General features: G+C 43.6%; 2 protein-coding genes across 2 annotated transcripts in view; one reads left to right on the top strand and one right to left on the bottom strand.

Annotated features, from left to right (window-relative positions):
• Positions 1–17,794, bottom strand: part of RBPMS2 (RNA binding protein, mRNA processing factor 2) — a 52,818-nt gene extending 35,024 nt beyond the window's left edge. Inside the window, exon 1 of the mRNA XM_051980885.1 lies at positions 17,338–17,794. Coding sequence (XP_051836845.1) covers positions 17,338–17,418 — 81 coding nt within the window. The 5' untranslated portion in view covers positions 17,419–17,794. The remainder of the gene's footprint in view (positions 1–17,337) is intronic.
• A 263-nt stretch (positions 17,795–18,057) lies between these two features.
• The window catches only part of LOC127546887 (uncharacterized), a 64,019-nt gene continuing 61,174 nt past the window's right edge, over positions 18,058–20,902 (top strand). Inside the window, exons 1-2 of the mRNA XM_051973794.1 lie at positions 18,058–18,130; positions 18,370–18,842. Coding sequence (XP_051829754.1) covers positions 18,058–18,130; positions 18,370–18,842 — 546 coding nt within the window. The remainder of the gene's footprint in view (positions 18,131–18,369; positions 18,843–20,902) is intronic.

Below are 20,902 nucleotides of genomic sequence, written 5' to 3'. Positions count from 1 at the left end.
TTCTCTTTAATTGCAGGTTCTACCCCCAACCTCTTTTAGACCCTTAAGGAGGGGGTGAAAAGGTAATGGTCACACATGCTATTTCCTCAAAACTGGAATATCTGTGGTATTTTCCACCTCTGCTTTTTTAATCCCTTCCTTCATTTCCTTCTGCCTTACTCACCAAAACCAAATCAGCAAAGGCTTCCAGGCAGAGAGGAAAAATAGTTGATCACACCTGTCTTTAACAATGTTCTTTAATTTGAAGGTGGGGAGAGGAGAAAATAGCTACGATCTTCTTCCTTGGACCTTTATATCTCTACCAGGAACAGAAGTCATCAGATATGCTATTAAAACACTGAGATATCACTAACAGATTGGGGGGAGGGAGAATTTCCATTTTAAAAGAAGTTTTGTTGGATAAAGACAATTATCCCCAAAGGATGACCAAATGGGATTTTGAGCATTGGTTTAAGAAATGTCACTCCATGGGATGCTCAAATCACAGCAAAGGGATATGTGTGTGTGCGAGATCATGCCTGGATGACTTGGATATATATCTATCAGCAAAACTGCTGGAAGCAGAGGGAGAGAGGGTTGCTTGCACCCAGCTGATCCAGGCTGGGCAGTTCAATGAGCAGTGCTAACTCTTACAGACAGGTTACTCAATGTCTTAAAGCTCTTAGCACTAAAAGCTTCTCTCTTCTCCAGCACGTGCCCACACTCATGATCATCAGACTCCAGCTGTCTCACCCATGTTTCTAGATCACTGGTTGATGTCTCCGAGGAGAATTGCAGCTGTGGTACTCCACACAGCAAGGGCACTGGATCTGAAGGCCAAGGAATCGGATTCAAATCCAAATTCTGCCATTTGTTATCTATACCATCAAAGGCAACTCACTTCATTCAGTACTTTTGGTCCTATCTACAGAATGAAATTGGGCTCAATTTCCAGCTCTGGCTCTATAATTAATCTCCAAGTCCCCTCTACCATTCTTAGTGCTGGATTGGAGCATTTTGACGAGTTGTCGAAGATTCCCTGAGGGGAGCCCAGCTGCCAGAGCAGGCATGAGCACAGACCCCTTCCTCCCTTCATACTTTACCCCCTTCTAAGATCCAGGCACTTCTAGTTAACTTTTAATTACCTACTTGTTCCTATACTATCCCATTTTCTGATTTGCTGTGTCCATCCTTCAAATTGGTTCTCTTCTCATCACTTCCATTAATTAGATCAAGCTCCTGGAGAGCAGGCTTATTTTTTGTCTTGCTGTGCATCCCCAGTATTTGGTAGAATGCATAGCATGGAATAGGTGCTTAATTCAATGTTTATTGATCTCTTAAGTTTCCCTGGTTCCCTTCACAATTCAGCTCATATCAAAAGAAGAAGAGCATATAACATTGTAGAAAATGAACAACTTCTAAAGTTGTAAGAATTCTGATCAACAACAGTTGACTATGACTTCAGGGAACTGATGAAGAAGAATGTTACTCCTTCCTAACAGAGAGGTGATAGACTAAATAAATATGCAGAATCAAGACATTTTTGTTCATTGCCAATAAGGGGGTTTGTTTACCCTGTCTTGTGATAAGGGTTTTGTTTTGCTTTGAAAGTAGATGGGAGATGGGAGGGATGGAAAGAAAACAAATGCTTGTTAACTGAAAACAATATTAATTAAAAAAAGCTCAAATCCCATCTCCTGCAAAAGGCCTTCCTAATCTCCCCCCTTGTAGGTCAGGGCCTTACATCTTTTCTATGCTAGAATGTCCCCATTTCCCAAGAGCTTCACGATGTTCTTGCTTACCTTTGCACCCCACCCCCCGCCTGCTCCCCGTACCTAATACAGAGTGAATGCTTAATAAATTAAGTCATCAGACAAGCAAGTCTATTGTTATGAGATCTCTATCTTGTCTATCCCTTAGTAAGAACAGCTTATAGGACAGATGCAGTTATTCCTGCTCTACTAATTTAAGAAATTAAAAAAAAAAAAAAAAAAAGGAAGCTGGACACAGTTAAGACAACAGGGCCTGGAGTCAGGAAGACCCAAATTCAAATCCAATCTGACACTTACTAGCAAGTCAATCACCCATTTGCCTCAGTTTCCTCATCTGTAAAATGAGGATTTAAAGATTAAAAATAGTACTAGGGTTATGGTGGGAATAAAATGAGAGAGCCATAAAGTGCTCTGCAAATCTACTTTTAAGTACTACAGAAAATACTAGTTATTACTAGCTTAAGCTCACAAAACTAATTAGCAGAACTAAAATTTGAAGCCAGGTGGCATGATATTTAGTCCACTGATCTTTATAGACACTTCTTGGTCTGGAGGAACAAAAGGAACAGGATGAAGTCCCAAAGGGGAAGAAGGTGGGATTGTTGGCTAAAATGAACAATGATAGGGCCAGATGCCCTAGCACTGGTGTCCTGGAGTCAGGCAGATAAGCACCCTGCCAGCTAGCTGTCCCAGGAACCTTTCTTTGCATACCTGGTAATCAAGACCATGACTAGCACATAGAAAGGACTTAAGAAATGTTTGCTGACTTGACTATTTTAAATGTCCACCATTTTGAGGAATCCTCCAGGAAATTAATCTGGAAAATATAGAACAGTGGTTCTCAAAGTGTGGTTCAGTGAATCCTGGAGGGTCTCTGAAATCCTTTCAGAGGGTCTACAAATTCCAAATTTCTAATATGATAAATATCTATTAAAAAACCCATATGAACAAAAACTCTTTGGACAGATTCTCAATAGTTGTTAATACTGTAAAGACACTGAGAAAAAGAGTTTGAGAACCACTGATATAGAACCTTCCCAAGAATTTACTTTTATACAGTCTCAGAAGGAAAGTCTGGATTTGCCAAAAAAACATGCTTTCCCCCTCTGTAAACTCTCACCCTCATCTTAACCCAGCCAGGGATTCAACTGTAGGCTGAAGTGAATTATCTGAATGAGAAACATTTCTTAGGATGGAAGAAGGCATACTGAAGATCATCTGAAAAGGGAAAAACAATCCTCTTGTAAGCTCCTCCTATATCCTTCCTCAATGCCCAGACCTCAAGCAGAACTGCTGTAAAAAATGTGGGGCACAGAAGGAAGAAAAGAGGTCCTGAAAAAGTCATTAAAACCATATCATATGGGTTGCATTTTCTTTCCCCTGCTTGGGTGAAGAAGCAGGGTCTTCCTAGAAAGAAATCCCTTCCTCTCCACTTAAAAATACTTCTCTGGAAGCTACAGGGTCACATACAAGTGTACCTCTACTTCTTATCTCTACACCTAATTGTCTACCACTGGCCACTGGGGCTTGAGTGTGGGGGTTTCCCATGGAGAATTCCCTTTCTACATGCACAGAGGCAGTGTAAGCAGAACACCACCTGGGGCATTGGGAGGCTGGTGTCACACCTAATTCATGTGGTTTCTTCCCCAATGATTACAATAGCTCAAAGTTCCAGCACCCGAAATACCTTCAGAGGTTTTTCCCTACAAGCACAACGTCTGAAACACACTTAATAAATGTCTGCTTTCAATCCAATCCTATGGTCGAGACAGGCTAAAAATTAGCCATTTTAAAGATCAGAGTTAAATTAAGATTCCAACAGGAAGTGATTGGGATCCAGTCACTGCTGGTGAGGGAGCCTGAATCTGATGAGACTTAGCTCTCCTGAGTTCAGTGTTCTCAAATCTCTCAAATTAACTTTTGAAAAACAAACAAAAATTTTTGTTTTCCTCAATAACAGATAAAGACAATTTCTAACATTCATTAAAAATTTTTTTAGTTCTAATTTTTTTTCCCCTTTTCCCCTCCTCATACCGCATGGAATCTGACACAAGAGGTAGATAGGACTAGAATTAGTCAAACTCCCTTCCAGGTAAAGATAAATATATTTTATATAGTTTGATAATATAGTTATAACATACTTATATATTACATAATATTATATGTAATATATTAGTGTATACACACACACATATACACACACTCTATATTTATATACCATGCATTGTGTGTTTATATATATTAAATATATTCACATACATATACGTATGTACATGATGGGTAACTAGGTGGCACAATGGACAGCGTGCTGGGCCTGGAATTAGGAAAATTCATCTTCCTAAATTCAAATCAAGCCTCAGACACTTCCTAGCTTTGTGATCCTGGGCAAGTCATTTAACCTTGTCTGCCTCAAGTTTCCTCATCTGTAAAAAAGAGTTGGAGAAGGAAATGGCAAACCACTCCAGTATCTTTGCCAGGCAAATTCCAAATGAGGTTATGAAGAATCAGACAGAACTAAATAACAATGTATGTATGTACATATGTTGGCTGGAAAAGGAATGAATTCACCTTTCCAGTCTTTACAGATATTTAGGGAACAAAATTCTATGACTTTGCACCCAGAAGGATTGTTGAAAAGAGCAAATACAAGAATGTGGCCTAGGGAAAAAGGCCAATTCTTACTTAGTTCGCTCTAATTCTTCATCTAGAAACCTGTCATTCAGCAGGTTACAAATATACCTCCCAAAAGATAGAAAAGATCTGAGACTATAACATTTTCTTTTGGGTATCAGGAGGGTAAGAAAGGGGGATAGAGAGGTGGTCTTGATCAGCCTTAGAAGTCCTAAAGCAGAATCCCTTGGGAATATCTTGAATATCTTGACATCCTTTTATTCAGTAAACCATTGTAGAGGACAGGAGAAAAAAAAAACCAGTCCATCCTTTTTCCTCCCTGATCTTCTCTCCCCACCCCCAGGTCCCACATTTGACATGTCCCAGACTGCCTAGTTGTGCTTTACTCTCCCCTTCCTCCCCCAAGAGCTGGTCCACTTGACGCCAGGCTGATGGAATGCAGCAATGAAGCCTGCAAAACCCAGGACTTATAAGGCACTGAGTGTAAGCAAGAAAAAGAGGCAGAGAAAGTGGGGGGAGAAAGCAGGAGAGAGGGAGATTGAAAAGTGAGGTAGAACAGAAGGGGAGGGAGGAGAAGAGGTAATGGTGGATGAAGAGGACAAAATAGGCAATCTTACCCATCAAGACTGAGCCCTCAGCCACCTTATCCCAGTCACTCCCACAGTCCCAATGAGCAGTGAAATCTCATTCCACTTTCCCTCTCCACCCAAAGGGATAAAAAGGGGACTTTTGCTATCTCAACAAGGGAAAAGGTGACTTAGGGAGAGGAACAGGGATATTCAGCAATCCTGGTTTCAGCATTATCCAGATGCTCCTCTAGACTACAATCAAGGTCTGGTTTGAAGCAAATTAACCTCAAAAGAGGGGGAAAAATCAAATACCTTGATGTTTATTTTTCTTCTCTTTCCCAACTAATTATCTGATTATACAAACTAGTTAGTACAAGATAGAAGTTCATAATGCTATCATCCTATAATAGTAAAATACTTTATACTTTTGAATGAAGTTTCATATCCATTTCCTCATTTGATCCAGTCAATAGTGCTAAGAGATAAATAGAGCAGGGATATCTCCATTTCATAGATGAGTCAATTGGTGATCAGAGTATCTAGATGGCTCAATGAATAGAGCCCTGCACTTAGTCAGGAGGACCTGAGTTCAAATCTCAGACTCTACCTGGCAAGTGGCTTACCCCTGTTTCCCTTAATCCACTGGAAAAGAAAACGGCAAACAACTTCAACATTTTTGCCAAGAAAACCTCACGGACAATATGGTTCACAGGATCACAGAGGAGTTGGACAGACTGAATAATAAAATACTGGTGATCAGAAGTTAAGGCCATACAACTAATTAGGGACAGAGTAATTAGAACCAAGTCTACTATCAGTCTCACAACATCATAATGAAGGCTAGTAAGTAACAGATCACCTTCCCTGCACTAAACCAGGGCTGAGTATTACAGGCATTCCTAAACTGAGGTTTGTGAATTGTGTTTCAATATAATTGGTTTCCTGTATATTTGTGTGTGTGTGTGTGTGTGTGTGCGCGCGCATGCATTTAGAAACATTTTCTGAGAAGACGGAGATTTCAGCAGTCTGCTAACAGAGTCTATGATACAAAAAAGATTTAGAACTTCGGTCCTATAGCTTTATGGGACCATAACGTTCCCAACATGCACAGCCCTACCCTGGCCCTTGGTGAACAGAAAAGGACTGGATGCACTAGCCTCCCACCCATATCTACTCCTGTAGAGAATGTAGCTCCTTAGCCCACCAAAACAAAACCCAGTCTTGAACCCTCTCCAAGATTACCTTCTGCCACAAAGCAACATGGGAGAGTAGACAGTATACTGGTTTTGGAACCAAAGAGCTTGGGTCCTGTCTCTGTCAGTTAAGATCCTTCAAGAAGGACAAAGGCAGAGAATACATAACCTAGTGAATAGAGGGCTTGATTTGAAGTAAGGTTCAAATTTTGCTTCAGAGACTTAGCAATTAACACTATCCAAGTCCCCTAACCTCTGTCAGCCTCAGTTTCCTTATTTCTAAGATTAAGAAAATTGGGCTGGAGAGCCTCTAATTTCCCTTCCAGCTCAACATCTAAGATGCTAGAATAAAACTGTTAACAACAAGGTGAGCAGCGAATTATCTTCCTGAGGCAGGACCTCATATTTGGGTTTTGGAGGCTGGTTTTGAAGAAAGGAAACCAAAATGACCCAGAGAGGCTGGAGAGGGGAAAAAAGAACCTGCCTGGTTCTAGTTCCAAGCTGTTCAAGAGTCTCAGGTTGTGTAGCCAAGAGCTAAAGTCAGGAAATGCTCACTGCTGGAGTCAGTGCCTCCCTCCACCCCCGCTTATGGGAAGGGAGTTTTTCTGTATCATCACTCAACTAGAAGAAGCAAACATGTCAGCCAGCCCCAAAAGCTAAAAAAGCCAGAGCCCCTGGTCAGGAGAGAAGACTTGGACTAGCTCAGTGGCAATGAGATTGGGCAACTAGGATGGGGAAAAAGGATTGCCTCCTGGGAAGATGGCTCCAAATTTCAGCCAACCATTTCTTCATGTTATTCCACCTCTCTACCTTGCTCTCTCTTTTACACACACACACGCACACACGCACACGCACACGCACACACACACACACACACAAACACACACACACACACACGGTAAGAGGAAGGTGTGTGTCTTGCCTAAGTCTGCTTGCAGTACTGCCTATCCTGCTTTGATGGTTTCTGACAGTCAAACTTCTCAGTTTAGTCATCCATGAATGACATCTTCCCAGTCCTGGGGAAGAGCAGAAGAAGAGGTTCTCAGTCCTGCATCCCAGGTCTGGAATACTTTGGAAACAGTGTGACACACTTTACTAGCATATCCTTGAACCACTGTGGCTTTCTTTGTACAATGGGGTCAGGGACAGAAGGGATTTCCAACTTGTCTGAAGGTCTGTGTTGATGATTCAGTTCTCAAAACCTTCTATGTACAAATCATTTCCCCAAAGGACAGGAGAGAAACAAAGAAAAAGGAGGCAAAAAAAGGATAGAAATGGTCCCTGAAGCAAGGCCCAGGACAGAATTGGGGAAAGGCTAGGTGTTTCTATCAAGGATTAAATAATATTCCAGATGATCAATTTAGAGACTGGTAGCTCATGATCAGCAACCAGTTGATCCTCAGTGTCAACTTGGTTCCACAAAAACAGGTGATTTGGGCTGGGCTTTTATCCTGACCCATCCAGTTCCTCTGTAGAATGACTCTTCTGGGGAAATGAAAGACCTGAAACTTGGTCATGAGTGTACTACATGCTGAGGTAAGAGATGAGGTGACCGGCTTTTCATTTTTAGAGCCAGAAACAACCTCAGATTTACTCTTAACCCTTAATTTTACAGATGGGAAAAAAGAGGTCAAGAGAGCTTAAGATGTGTACACAATCACATGACAGCTGGCCCATGAACCCAAGTGCCAGGCCAAAGCTCTTTTCGGTACACCAGAGCTTTCGCTACCCCGTTTATCTGCTTAATAACTGTGTAAAATGGCAGCATTGTGGTCTAACACCAAGAGATCTGGTGTAGAGCTCTAATCCCGATTGTAGTATCACCTCTTTTAGACCAATGAGTGCAAAATACTACAAAGATACAAGGGAGCACATTTCTTTCCTTGAATGTGTTTAACTTCCTGGAACTCTCCCACCAATCCCTAACCCAAAGTCTTTAATGTCTATGTGATTGAGAGGGGGAAAGAATAGGGTCACTGGGAAACAGAGGCCAACATATTTGTACCTGGAACAATAAGCAGGATCAATCTCAGAACACAGCATCATGACGGAGCCCATCAGGAGCTAAGGAAACGGAGGCACAGAAAAATTCATTCACTCACACTGCAAATCAAGGCATTGGGCTGTAGGAAACTTAGTTTTTGGTCTAATCTACCAGTGCTTTCTCTCATGCGAGAACCTGGCCATTTTGAGAACTAGAATAAGGCATATCCTGTATATCAGCTCTTAGGTTGAAGCAACCAGAAAACCTTGAGACATAGTCTGACAGGAACCCTGCCTCCATCCTCAGAAGGGGATAAAAAGGCTTCACTGATTTCAGATGAACACTAAGTCCTTCCTTGCACCAGATCACAAGGGGCTTGATGAAGTCAGGATCCCTTTGTAATGTCCCCCAGGTAGCCTCAACACTCATGTTGCCTCAAGTCCAGAGGAAGCTACTATAACAAGTAAAGTCAGTCTTCAAGACAAAACAAACAAACAAACAAAAAACCAAGCAAAAAAAAAACCCCAAACCCTCACTTAAAGTTCCACAGTAACATACTATCTGTGTCGCTTCCATACTCCAAACAACTTCTAAGACTAAGTGGCAGAGATGATGTCAACCTACATTGGTGGAGAAAATTCTCATCTGGGAGTTCCCTCTATCAAAGAGATAAAGTCCCATTCCTACCCTAAGCACTTCAAACCTTGTAGGATCCCACCCTCCTCCTTCTCTTTCTCCAGGGGAGGAAGCTCATTGCCTAGTATTTCACCTGTTATGTCACCTAGATAGGAAAAATCTAGCATCCTATTCTTGAATTATATACATTTTAACAGTTAGTTAACAAGCATTTAAGCAGTTACTCTGTTTTAGGCACTGAGCTTAGTAACAAGGATACAAATAATGGCAAATACGCAATCTCGAAGAGCTCATATTCTAATGGAGATAAGATGAAAAAATTGCACATAACATACATGTATACATGATTTTTTAAAAAAAAAGTCATCTCAGAGAAGAAAGGCATGGGGTGGGGAAAAAACATCTGAAAAGACCTCCTGTAGAAGGTAGGATCTGAACTGAGTCTTGAAGGAAGTCTGGAGGTTGGCAAAGAGAAAAACTCTTAAGTGTGGTCCATAAGCAAGGAAAAGACACTAAGTTGGGGGATGGAATGTCTTGTGTGAGGAGCAGGGAGGCCAGCATCATGGATGAGAGTGTGGAGAAGGGTGTTAAAGAAGGAGCAACTGGAAGTGTAGGAAGTGACCAGGTTGTAAAGGGTTTTCAAAGCCAAACTGAGATTTTTATATTTGATCCTGAAGGTAATAGAAGGTACTGGGATTTATTAGTCCTCAATGACAAGTTACGGGATAAATTTGCATTTTAGCACCCATTAATTTTGTCTATCCTAGGATTTGGACTTTTCCAAGTACTTTTATATCCACTCTCATTTGAGAGTCCTAATAGCTTGTAGAAGGATGCAGTTCTTTTTACCTAGGAGGACACAGTCCAATAACACATTGGTTCTTGGTGGCAAGGCTAGACCTCCAACACAGTTGTGTTCCTACCTACTCACCTCTTGCTGTACATACCTTAAGTGACACTAGCACCCACTGAGCAGGCTATTAGGCTTTAGCCAAGGAAGGTGCCTGTCTTGAGTCACACCCTACAGCTCTGGGGAGGCTGTACCAGGCTCTGAGAAATGAATTCAGGCCATCTGTCTCACTCTGGCCCAAACTGTAACTTGAAGCGTGTGCATACATGCCCACAAGTTCTTCCTAATCAGCCCAAATTGAGAAAAGAGTTTGTAGGGATGAGGAGATCCAGTCACAGCTCAGCTAGTTGTGGTGTTTGACCAGGGAGAGAGGGGATTAAGGCTGTAGGCACCACTGAGCCATCCCTGCTTGTCCTGGATAAGCAGCTGCTTAAGGTGGCTATTGTTAGCTGGGGGGTCTGAAATATGAAAGCTAATTGCCCTTTTTTTCCCCAACTAAGGGGCCTGGAGCCTGAGACACTGAAGACAACAAACACAAGACAGAGTCCTTCTGCTAAGCCAGGACTCAGAACCAAATATATTGATTTCAGTGAATTTCTGAAATAAAGTAGCATTTTCTCAAAACACCAAAGTCAAACACTTACTGAATTAGGATACGAAGAAATATCTGAAGAAGTATCTTTGTATCTGCTGCCACTCTTTTTGCCCTTACATCCCCAGCAGAGAGTAGATAGAGTTAGAGAGACATAATTAACAGGCCCAAGGTAACATGTTATGTTTGGTGGACTTCTCAAAGAGCTAGGGCAGTAGTACTCCAACAGTTAATTATGAGTCCAACATTTCCTATCACATCTAACCAGAACAGGTCTTATAAACAATACATAATTAACTCAAAAAGCCAAAGTGACCATAGCTTTCAACTACTAAAATACCTAGTCCTAACCCATTTTACAAATGAGGAAACTGAGTCGCAAGGACATTAGAGTCATACGGTTAAGTTGTATAGTCAGGTCCCAGACTCCAACTCTAATGCTAGTTCTAAGAAGGCAAAAGCAGCTGAAGGTCAGTGTTCTTCCCTCTGGGAGAAGAGGATTGGACACTTTTTCTTCACTGACTATAGCTCTCCTGACCTGATCCCTTGCCAGTTTCCTCACCTAAACCCAAGGTCTTTAACTATCAGATTCCTCTCCTAGGGTACCTTCTTACTGGAATAAGGCATACTGATCCAAACAAACACCTGCAGAGTCTACAATATGCTTCCAGAGAGAGATCAGCTTCTGAGCTCCTTTCCTTTCCAATAAGGGATTCCAAAGTTAAGATGGCCAAACCATGCACTATCACTGCTCTTCTGCACTCATAATAAACTCAGCTTTACCCTATGCTCCATTTCCACTGGACCATTGGACACCCTGCTCTATCATGTTGCAGTGAAAAAATAGACTGATCCCAAGGACCTAACGTTCAAGCTATCTACTAGTTATGTGACCTTGGGCAAGCCGCTTCACTTCCACGCCTCAGTTTCCTTATCTATAAAATAAGAAATGGGATTAGATGACTCTTGGGAATCTTAAAATTTTTCTCCCTTCTACCTGGTGCCCAAGGGAGGTTAAGCTCCTGGAGATACCACATCATCTCCAAGGCCAGCTGCTCCTCACATCTCCTGCACATAGGATCAGGAGTAAAATTCAATTTTCATTGTTTTTAGCTACCTATTTTCAAACCTTCCTTTCAGTCACCAATACTCCACCAGCAACCATTTTTTGTCTTTCAGGTTTATTTCATCCTGGTCCATCATGATCTGTGGATTTCTAAGTCAGTCTGCTTCTGTACCAGTAAGTTCAGTGCCGGTTCATGACCATTCCCCAATTTTCTTCTTCTTCCTTCATCTCTTCCATATTTCTAACATGCACAAATATAGTCATAACTTGGACTATGGTCGTCGTCCTCATCATTCCCTCTATCAAGGAATGAGCTCCAGATGCTGCATTTCTGGGTTCTCTTCTTCCCACTGCACTAAGGCCTTTCCTAATATTCTACCACATAGGAGTAGTATAAAGCACCATTAAATGAGTCAGTCAATCAACATTTATTATGCACCTACTATGTCCTAAGAGAGGAAGCTAAATGACTCAATGGATAAAGTAATGGATCTGGAATTGGGGAAGACCCAAGTTCAAATCCTGCCTTAGGTATGTAATGGCTTGGCAAGTTACTTAACCTCTGCCTTAATTCATTTCAGAAGGAAACGGCAAACCAATTCAGTATCTTTGCCTAGAAAATCTTATGAGCAGTTTTGGTGTACTATGATCTCTAGGGTCACAAAGAATAGGATATGACTATTAACAACAAAATATGCTGTGTGAAACATTAGGCATAACAAGGAGGGCGAAAGACAGTTTCCCCCATTTCCCAAGGAGCTCAGTCTAATTCAGGAGACAACACGCAAACAACTAAGAACAAACAAGACAGACAGGATGAATCGGGGGTTGTCTCAAGAAGGAAGACTTAAGGTTAAGGTAACTTTAGGTGCTTCAATGGTGTCTGAGTCTTCCGGACCCCACTTGGAATTTTCTTGACAAAGACACTGGAGTATTTTGCCATTTCCTTCTCCAGCTCATTTGACAGATAAAGAAACTGAAGTGAACAGGGTTAAGTAACTTGCCCAGGGTCACACTAGTAAGTATGTGAGACCCATGAAGATGAGTCTTCCTGACTCCAGTCTTAGCCACTCTATGCCTACTGCCCTAAAGCCCCGAGATTACTGGTGACAGAGTTTGAAATCCAACAGGTCTTCCAATCTAAATCTAGGGCTCTTTTCATAAGATGGAACAATAATAACTGACAATAAGCTGAAACTGCACCAGAGACTTCTGGGATACCCTCTGCTCCATTTCCATTGGACCACTGGGCACCCTGCTCTATCATGTTGCAGTGAAAAAAATAGACTGATCCCAAGGACCTAATGTTCAAGCTATCTACTAGTTATGTGACCTTGAACAAGCCGCTTCACTTCCACGCCTCAGTTTCCTTATCTATAAAATAAGAAATGGGATTAGATGACTCTTAGGAATCTTAAAATTGTTCTCCCTTCTACCTGGTGCCCACGGGAGGTTAAGCTCCTGGAGATACCACATCATCTCCAAGGCCAGCTGCTCCTCACATCTCCTGCACATAGAATCAGGAGTATTCAAGTTTGCCAAGTCCATTCTATACATTTTATCACATTCAAGCCACACCACAGAGCTGTGAGATATGTAAAAATGGGGATAATGATGCCTGTAGTAACTATCACAAACAAATGAATTTTAAAGACATTAAGGACCTCTCCAAAGAGCTTTTGTTTATGAGTTTTATCTATTGATATTTACTATATATAAAAGGTCTTAGTATTATTTTGGAAATAGTTTTGTCTTCACATGCCCTTTGAGAGGACCACCCAGAGGCCCCCCAGGCCACACTCTGATTGCTGCGACTTTAGTTCTTTTCTTTCCCCTTCTCACCCACCCCTTAACTTCTTAGAGAAGCACAGAACACAAATCTAGTTAGTGTCCTGCCTCCTGATATGCTGGAGAGCCTCTCCATCAATGTTGCCTAGAAGTGGGAGGGAAGAGGAGGGCCCTGAGCTTGCCGACCTCATTTCCCAGAACCCTAGTTTCAAAGTCAGTGACAAGGAAATTCTAACAGAATATTGTTAACAAACATCAATGCAATGTGCTTACTTTAAACCAGAAGGTTCTCAACCTTTTATATGTCATGGATCCCAGGCAGTCTACTAAATTCTATGGATTCTTTCTCAGAATCATGTGTTTAAATGATAAAATACACAAGATTACAAAAGACTTCAATTATATTTAGTAATTATCTAGAAAAATTTTAAGTTCGTGGACTTCTTATTAAAACCTTTGTTTTAAGCAAATTAGACTATATATATATATATATATATATATATATATATATATATATATATATATATCCATGCCTTTTTTTTTTTAATTCCAAGGTTGCTAAGTATTGTTAAAAATAAATAAATAAATTCCTTTTATGAGTGTCTCCAGAACCAGTTTGGAAAGCGGGGGAGCTTCTGTCTTTTTACTTCATAGTTATGTCTAGTTTTAGGGCCCAGACAGCAATCCCCCAGCATGGTCATGTTTTTTATTCACCAGACTTCAAGGTTTCCAGAAATTAAATCTACTCACATGACAAAAGTTTGAACATTCTCAATGGCAGCAACACAAGGGTGCCATAGTTCACTGGCATCCACACTTATCTTCCTAATAACATTTGCATACATTTGGGTTTTTTGGTTTAAGATAGAAGTTAGTCATATTTCTTTACAAGGAGCTTTAGAATCTTAATTAACATAAAGCAGCAAAGTTTAACAGAAAAATTCTGAGCCAGAAGAGGCTTGAATTGTTCAGTTCAGGCTGAGACTTTAGTCAAGTAATTTCCTCTCTGACCTTCCCTTTCTCATCTATTAAATAAGAGTGGGACCAAAAGATGGCTAATCAGACCCCCTCTAGCTCTTGGATTATACCATACTAGGATTCTTTGAAAACCTTGAAGAGACTTTTTCAGTGTCTGGCAGTGACAGCACTCAGGTTTTATCAATCAATCAATCCAGTTCAGTTTCCCTCTCCTAGAATTCTAATCATATATTAAAATTACAAATACCATTCATTCCCATTAGCACCCTTGACCCCAGGCCATTATGATAGCCTCCAGTATTCCCAAAACACAGCTAAGATGATGGTATTCCTAAGGCCAGTTTTGTCATGTCATTCTTCTAGTTAAAAATCTATGGAGAGTTTCCTATTGCTTAAAGAATGAACTTCAAACTCCTCAATCTTCCATTCAAGGCCTTTCATGCTGTGGTCTCAGGCTAACTTTTCGAGATTCTCTTCTCTCTAACCTCTATTCTCCTTCATGTACCTAATAATTTACTTGTACAGTATTTTGTCTTTTGTAAAATACTTTACATATATTATCTCATTTGAGCCTCACAACTGACATAGGTGCTATAAACATTATCCCCAATTTACAGATGGGGTAACTGAGGCTCCAAAAGGTCATAATCACATTTTCAGTTTCACTTTGCAGAAGTCTCTTCTCCTGTCCCCCATGCTTCCTCATATATCCCCAAACTGACACTTTAATTTTTTGTAAAATGTTTTACATACATTATTTCATTTGAGCTCCAAAACTTGGATACAGGATCTACGAGTATTATCTCCATTTTATAGACACAGAAACTGAGGCTCTGATTAGTCAGATATCTTACTTAGTTTTGAGACAAAACTTTGGAGTCATCATTCTCCAAATAGGAGATGTCAACCTCTCTGTCTCTCTCACCTAATAACCCAACTATAGCTGGAAGCTATACTTTTTGCTTAGACTGTCCATTTCCTCTGACATCTCCATATTGATAAGATCATTTCTTTCACAAAACCATCTAGTATTTCCATATCCCAAATGGAAGCATCCTTTCCTCTATTTCCACAACACAACCATATGTATCTTGTACTACAGCCAATGTAGCTAATTCCCCGACTAAACTAGACCAGGTCCACTTCTTTTTGTAGTCCTGTGACACTTAAATCATCTCAATAGTTGAACTGGGACCAGCCAGGATGCCAGGGCCTTCTTCAGTCCTAGAGGAGGTTTCTAGATCCTACAAATCTACAGGCTAAGATGTATATTCTCTTGGAAAGCTCAGCCAAATTGGAATAATCTTGAGGGTGCCACAGACTGGCTTGTGATCTCAAGAAGGTTACTTTAATTAACCTCTCTATATTCATCTAACCTCACACCCAACAAAATGCTAGAATTCTGGACTGGTCTCTTCTGCCAAAAGAAGGCTGGGACTATCTTAAAGTCCCTTGTTGAGCTCAGTAAAAGTGGAAATGTAACCAGCTTCCATGGAGACATTGCATCCTTCCTTCAAACACTTTCCAAATAAACCAAGAGACAGAAGGGACATAACTACTCCTCCAACCTCTGGCCCCATGGGAATTAGGAAAGCAACTCTGGACTTGGGCAAAAATGAATTACTACCAGACAAGAGGCAGGAAATGTTAAAAGGCGAAATTGGTAGCATCCTACTTTATAATCACAAGTGCCTATATTATCTAGGATTTCATTCCTTCATTTTGGGTAGTGTAAAAGCTGGGTCCCCTTCCCTCACAGCCCTAAGACATAGATACTTGAGAATGTTATTGGTAGAAGGTAAAGAGATCTTGGGGAAGGAGGAAGAATGACTTGACAGCTCCCAAGAAAGAGTGGGCACTGCCAACATGTCCCTCCCACATTGCAGAAGCCAGGCTAGTGGGGTGGGACCTCTGTCGCCATTCTGCGCTAAACACACCACACGATGCTCTCTCCCTAGGGATAAGCTGGGTGGAGTAAGGGAGAACCAATGTAGTTCAGTTAGAGGAAAGTGATGGCCATATACATACTTTCTACCCCCTTTTCCAGAGAGTCCTGTGGTCATCCCTTATGCCAAGAGGAAAGGAATATAAGGTGGATAATCAGCCTATGCCTCTGTGGTCAGAGTCAGAATGTTGATGGATAATGGGGACAGGAAAGTCTCTCTTCCCCTCCAGTGACACAGCAAGAGGCTAGGGATGATAAAAGCATGCTATCTGGGGACAAGTCTATTCTCAGACAAGTAAGACCCATCCTCTTCCCCAGTTTGTTTTTAAGCTTAGTGTTGCTATTCACGGCCATATCTTATCCCCACTGTAACATATATTCCATAGTCTCCCCATTCCATTAACCACCCAGCTTCTGGTAGTTCCAGAAAACTGCTTCACACTTCTGGATTTTAGCACATCATTGGTCAACAAAGTTAATATCCGCCCCCACTCCTCTTCACTAGTTTCCCTCCAGGAATCCCCTAAAGCTGTCGCTATAATCATCCAGAACAGAACTGGCTGGGGGATGGGGTGGGGGTTGGGGCAGAAGAAAAAGAAAGGGACAGAGGCCACCAGTTCCCTAGTCCCTCAGCTAATCATACTTCTGAACCGCCCAAGAAACTGCCAGTGCCATGGCTCTCATAGCCCCTGGCGGGGAGGGGTGGTAGGAGTGAAACTGCCCTCCGTGGCAAAGGAGTCTGGACTCTGGGGGTACCGATAGAGGTTAAAACTACTCCTTCAAGGTCACAGGGAGAGGTCAGCGTGGAAAGGGCAGGAGGAAAGGAAGCCCTAAGCAGGAGACCCGCCCAACTGGCTAATCCCTACAGCTCCTTCCAGCAAACTGAAACAGTCCCAGGCCATCCGGGAAGCTCCACAGGGGACGGACAAGGGTAGGGGGGAAGGGAGTGGGGAAGGAGGAAGGAGACTCTTTGGAGAGTGAAACACGCCAGCTGAGGCGTTGCCCCACCTGCAGGGAATTGAGTCCCGTCCGCCCCGTGTTCTTCGGGAAGGGCTGGCCTCGCCATGGAGAGACCGGCATCTCTCCCTTGCCCCTTCCCGCGGGACGGGGAGGCTTTCAGAAAGAAAGGAAGGGAGGACACCAGGGGGAGCGACTGAATTCTATCTTTTCCCCAGAGAGCTCCCACCCGCCCATCCATCCCCGTCCAACTCAAGGGGCCTACAGCACGGGCCCCGAGGAGCAGAAGTGTGAACGAAGCCCGCTCCCTTCCTTCCATCCCCGGGCTGCCAGCGCGCTCGGGGCCCCAACACTCCTTTCTCCACTTTGCCCAAGTGTTCGCACCCCTCTCACTCACCTCCTCTTCCAAGCTGCCGCCGATGCCGGTGCCGGTGCCGGTGCTGGTGCTGTGCTCGCTGTCCGGCTTCAGGTTGCTCATGGTGCGGGAGGGGGCTGAGGAGGGAGGGAGAGAGGCAAGAGGAGGGGGCAGGGAGCGGCGCCGGGGCCCCGAGTGGAGTGGGGGGAGGGGGGTGGTCAGTGGCCCGTGCGCTCCGGGGAGTGCGGGGTGGAGGGGGTGGGGGAGGTGTGCGGGGCAGTGAGTGGGGCAGCCGCCGTCTTGGGCTGGGGTCACATTAAGTTTGGCGGGTGCGGGCAGCCAAAGAAAGAGAAGTGCGGGCGCGGGTAGGCGCTGGGGACCCGAGCGGAGCCGGAACGGCCGCCGCCTGTGCCTTTTCACAGCGACCGGCGAGTGCGCCGGCAGCGGCCGCGGCCGGGGGGCGGGGGCCGGGGCGGGCGCCGGGGGGGCGGGGGCCGAGAACCGGCCACAGCTGGGGCCGGGCCAACTCCTCCCCCCGCCCGCCCTGCATCATCGTCTCCTGGGGAACCCATAGCCAATCCACGCCTCCGGCTTCAAACTTTCCCCCGGCCCCCTAGACTACGCCGGGTTGGGTTTTGGTGGGTTTTTTTCTTTTTCTCTCTCTTCTTTCTTTTCCTCTTCCCCTTTTCCACGAAAACTTTTAAAACTTTGATGAACTTTCTTAAAGGGACAGCGCGCCACTGGGTCCTTTCCCACGGGAAAATGGGGCTAGAAGCCCTCACCCTCACACTTCCTCCCGTGCGGTCCCACAGCCTAAGGGAAAAAGACCCGGATCGTAGGTGGGTACTCCCCTAACAGGTTCGCAGCTTTTTCCCGGGTGAGATCAGGAATTTGTTCCCTTTCTCGTGCCCGCCCGGGAATGCTGGGGTCTCCGATCGGTTAGCTTCTTTCCTCTCTGAACCTTTCTCTTCTCATTTCTGCCTATTTTTATGTATCACGTACAAAAATAAGTTCCAGAAAGTCGAAAGCTTGGCAACTAAAGATCTCAGGTGGTTCTCGGATAGGGTCTTCCAGTGGAATGGATTGAGGGGTGCCCTCTTGGAGCCTCTGCCCTCTGTGCGGGGACCGAAGCCGCCAGGTACTGCTGTGCCACTGCCCTTGAAAGCCGGGGTCAGCGAATCGGGAGCCTGAGCACCTGTGTTCTTGTTCCAGCTCTGAAATCTGGCTTGGGGGACAACCCGAGAACGACTTCCCACCCCGCCCTTGAGCCTCAGCCACCTGCCCGCTATCCCCTTAAGAATCCCAGGGCTCCGATTCACCTCGTTTCCCTTCCTAGAGTCGTAGCTCCCGCTCAAGGAGAGCTACGCAGTACCAAGACTTTCATTATAAGGAGACTGGCGAGAAGGTGCCGGCTTCTCTCCTCCTTGGAGTACGAGAAGCGAGATACGCGCCACGTCCCAACACCACCCGAGGCACGCGGCTCCCTCTGGGTCACGTGGGACCCAACTCTTTGGGTCTCATTGCAATTGCTCCTAGAAATTAACGCGGTAAGTCTGGCGCCCTTTTTTTTAAAGTAAACTTTTTAAGTAAACAGGAAAGACCCATATCTGATCATGAATATCCTTGAAAGGGTTAAAAAAAAAAACCCTCTCCTCTGACATCCCTCCTCCGCCCCGCAGCCCACAGGCTGCCCCGGGTGGATGGGGGTGGGGAGGCGCTTTCTCATTCATTAACAACCCCAGAGCCTCCCAAGGGCGCGCTCTGCGCAGCAGCAGCCCGGCCTCTTGTTTTTTTCCGCCTCGGCTCCTCCCTCCCACCTCCACCCCCTTTAAAGCTCTCCCCGCCCCCTCCCACACACTTTCCCCCCCTTCCTTCTAATGTAAACAGGGACCTGATTTGTTTGGGTTTTTTTCAAACAAAAGTAGCAGCTCTACTCTGAGCTGTAGCGCTCCTCTAGGGCTGGAGGGGGTGGCGCCTCTTCCCTTCTCCCCCAACCTGGACTACACCCAATCTGAGAAGCCAGGAACCTTTTTCTCTAAAGAGTCCTGTGACTGCATTTGGGCATGACTTTCTCTGTAGACTAAGAATCAGGCTCCTGGCCATCCCTACTGCCAACATTCTAGTCCGGGCCCCCTTCACCCCATGCCTGGATTACATCAACAACCTCCAAGCTGGTCTAAAATTACTAGGGTAGAGCCTGGGCTTGCCCTCCCCCTGACCTCCCCCTATCAGTCTATCATTTATCTACTCCATCGTTACCCCTCTAAGAAGCTGCTTTTGTCCTATTATTCCCTTCCTCCAGTATTTTCAACGGCTCCCTTCTTTCTATGGGGTAAAGTGTCCAGTCAGCTTAGCGTTTGATCAGAGTTTCCACTTTCTCGTATGTCTCATTATTCATAGGGCAGATTTTTTCATCACTCCAGGCTTCCTACTGTCCCTTGTTCAATGCATTCCATTTCCTTCTGGATTTTGCCTGATACGTCCTCCTCCCCTATCTCTTCAACTGTTCTCATTTCCTCCATGACACTTTACCTGAGCATTCCAGTTTTCCCCATATTTTATGAATTACTATGGAATTTTTAGCTAATAACATAATCTGGTAATTGAAATAAGAGGAAGTTTAGTGTTGGGAGAGCTTTCGTTTTTTAGTTCATATGCAAGAAAATTGAAATCAGAGAGATGAATATACCTTAGATCTTTGTAGATCAAGGACCAGAATCTGGCTTCTCCCAACTTCCGGGCCTGGAATCTTTCTATTTTGAGGTTTTTGTTCAGTCATTTCCAGTCATGTTTGACTCTTCCTGGTCCCACTTGGGTCTTTCTTGGTAAAGATGCTGGTATGGTTTGCCATTTCCTTCTCCAGCTCACTTTACAGATGAGGAAACTGAGGAGAACAAGGTTAAGTAACTTGTCCAGATCACACAAATAGTGTCTGGGGGCTGAATTGAACTCAGGTCCTCGACTCCAGTTCTAGCACACTGTCCTCTTTGTACTTCCTGGCCCCACACTGTGACATAATGATTATTATGTCTGTTTCATTTATGTTTGACTTGTCCTAGCCAGAAGAGCACTGGCTTCCTGGGGTCAAAGATAATGCATCAAATATCTTTACATCTCTTACTATCTACCATAGTTCTGAAAACAGTCATTCTTGGATAACTTCATAATCTCATCAATGTAAGATCCCCTTCTTTATTAGTGTGATCATGATTTCATCTCCTGTCTTAGCTAGCAAGACTAGCTAAGTAAAAAGAGACATATCCTAATACATATTGGACCTTTGGTGATGAAATCTTTAGCCATGAGCACATGACCATGATCATGCCCATCATATACCATTTTACTAAGTTGACAAAGAGCTTTTCCCACAAAGAACCAGTCAAGTAGGCAGTACAAACATGATTATCCCCATTTTACAGAAAAGGAACCAGATCCATGAGAAAGTGAGATGACTTGTCTTGAATCAGTCAATCCACAAACATTTATTAGGCACCTTACAATAAACCAGGCACTGTTTTGGAATTTGGGAATGCAAAGACAAAAACAAAATAACTTCAAAGAGTTTAACATTTTATGGGGGAACACAATATCTATTTATATAGTATTT

Source organism: Antechinus flavipes, chromosome 2, assembly GCF_016432865.1.
Source record: "Antechinus flavipes isolate AdamAnt ecotype Samford, QLD, Australia chromosome 2, AdamAnt_v2, whole genome shotgun sequence".
In the NCBI taxonomy this organism is placed as follows: Eukaryota; Metazoa; Chordata; class Mammalia; order Dasyuromorphia; family Dasyuridae; genus Antechinus; species Antechinus flavipes.
The sequence above is the reverse complement of the archived record's forward strand: the minus strand, read 5'-3'. Positions and strand labels throughout refer to the sequence as shown.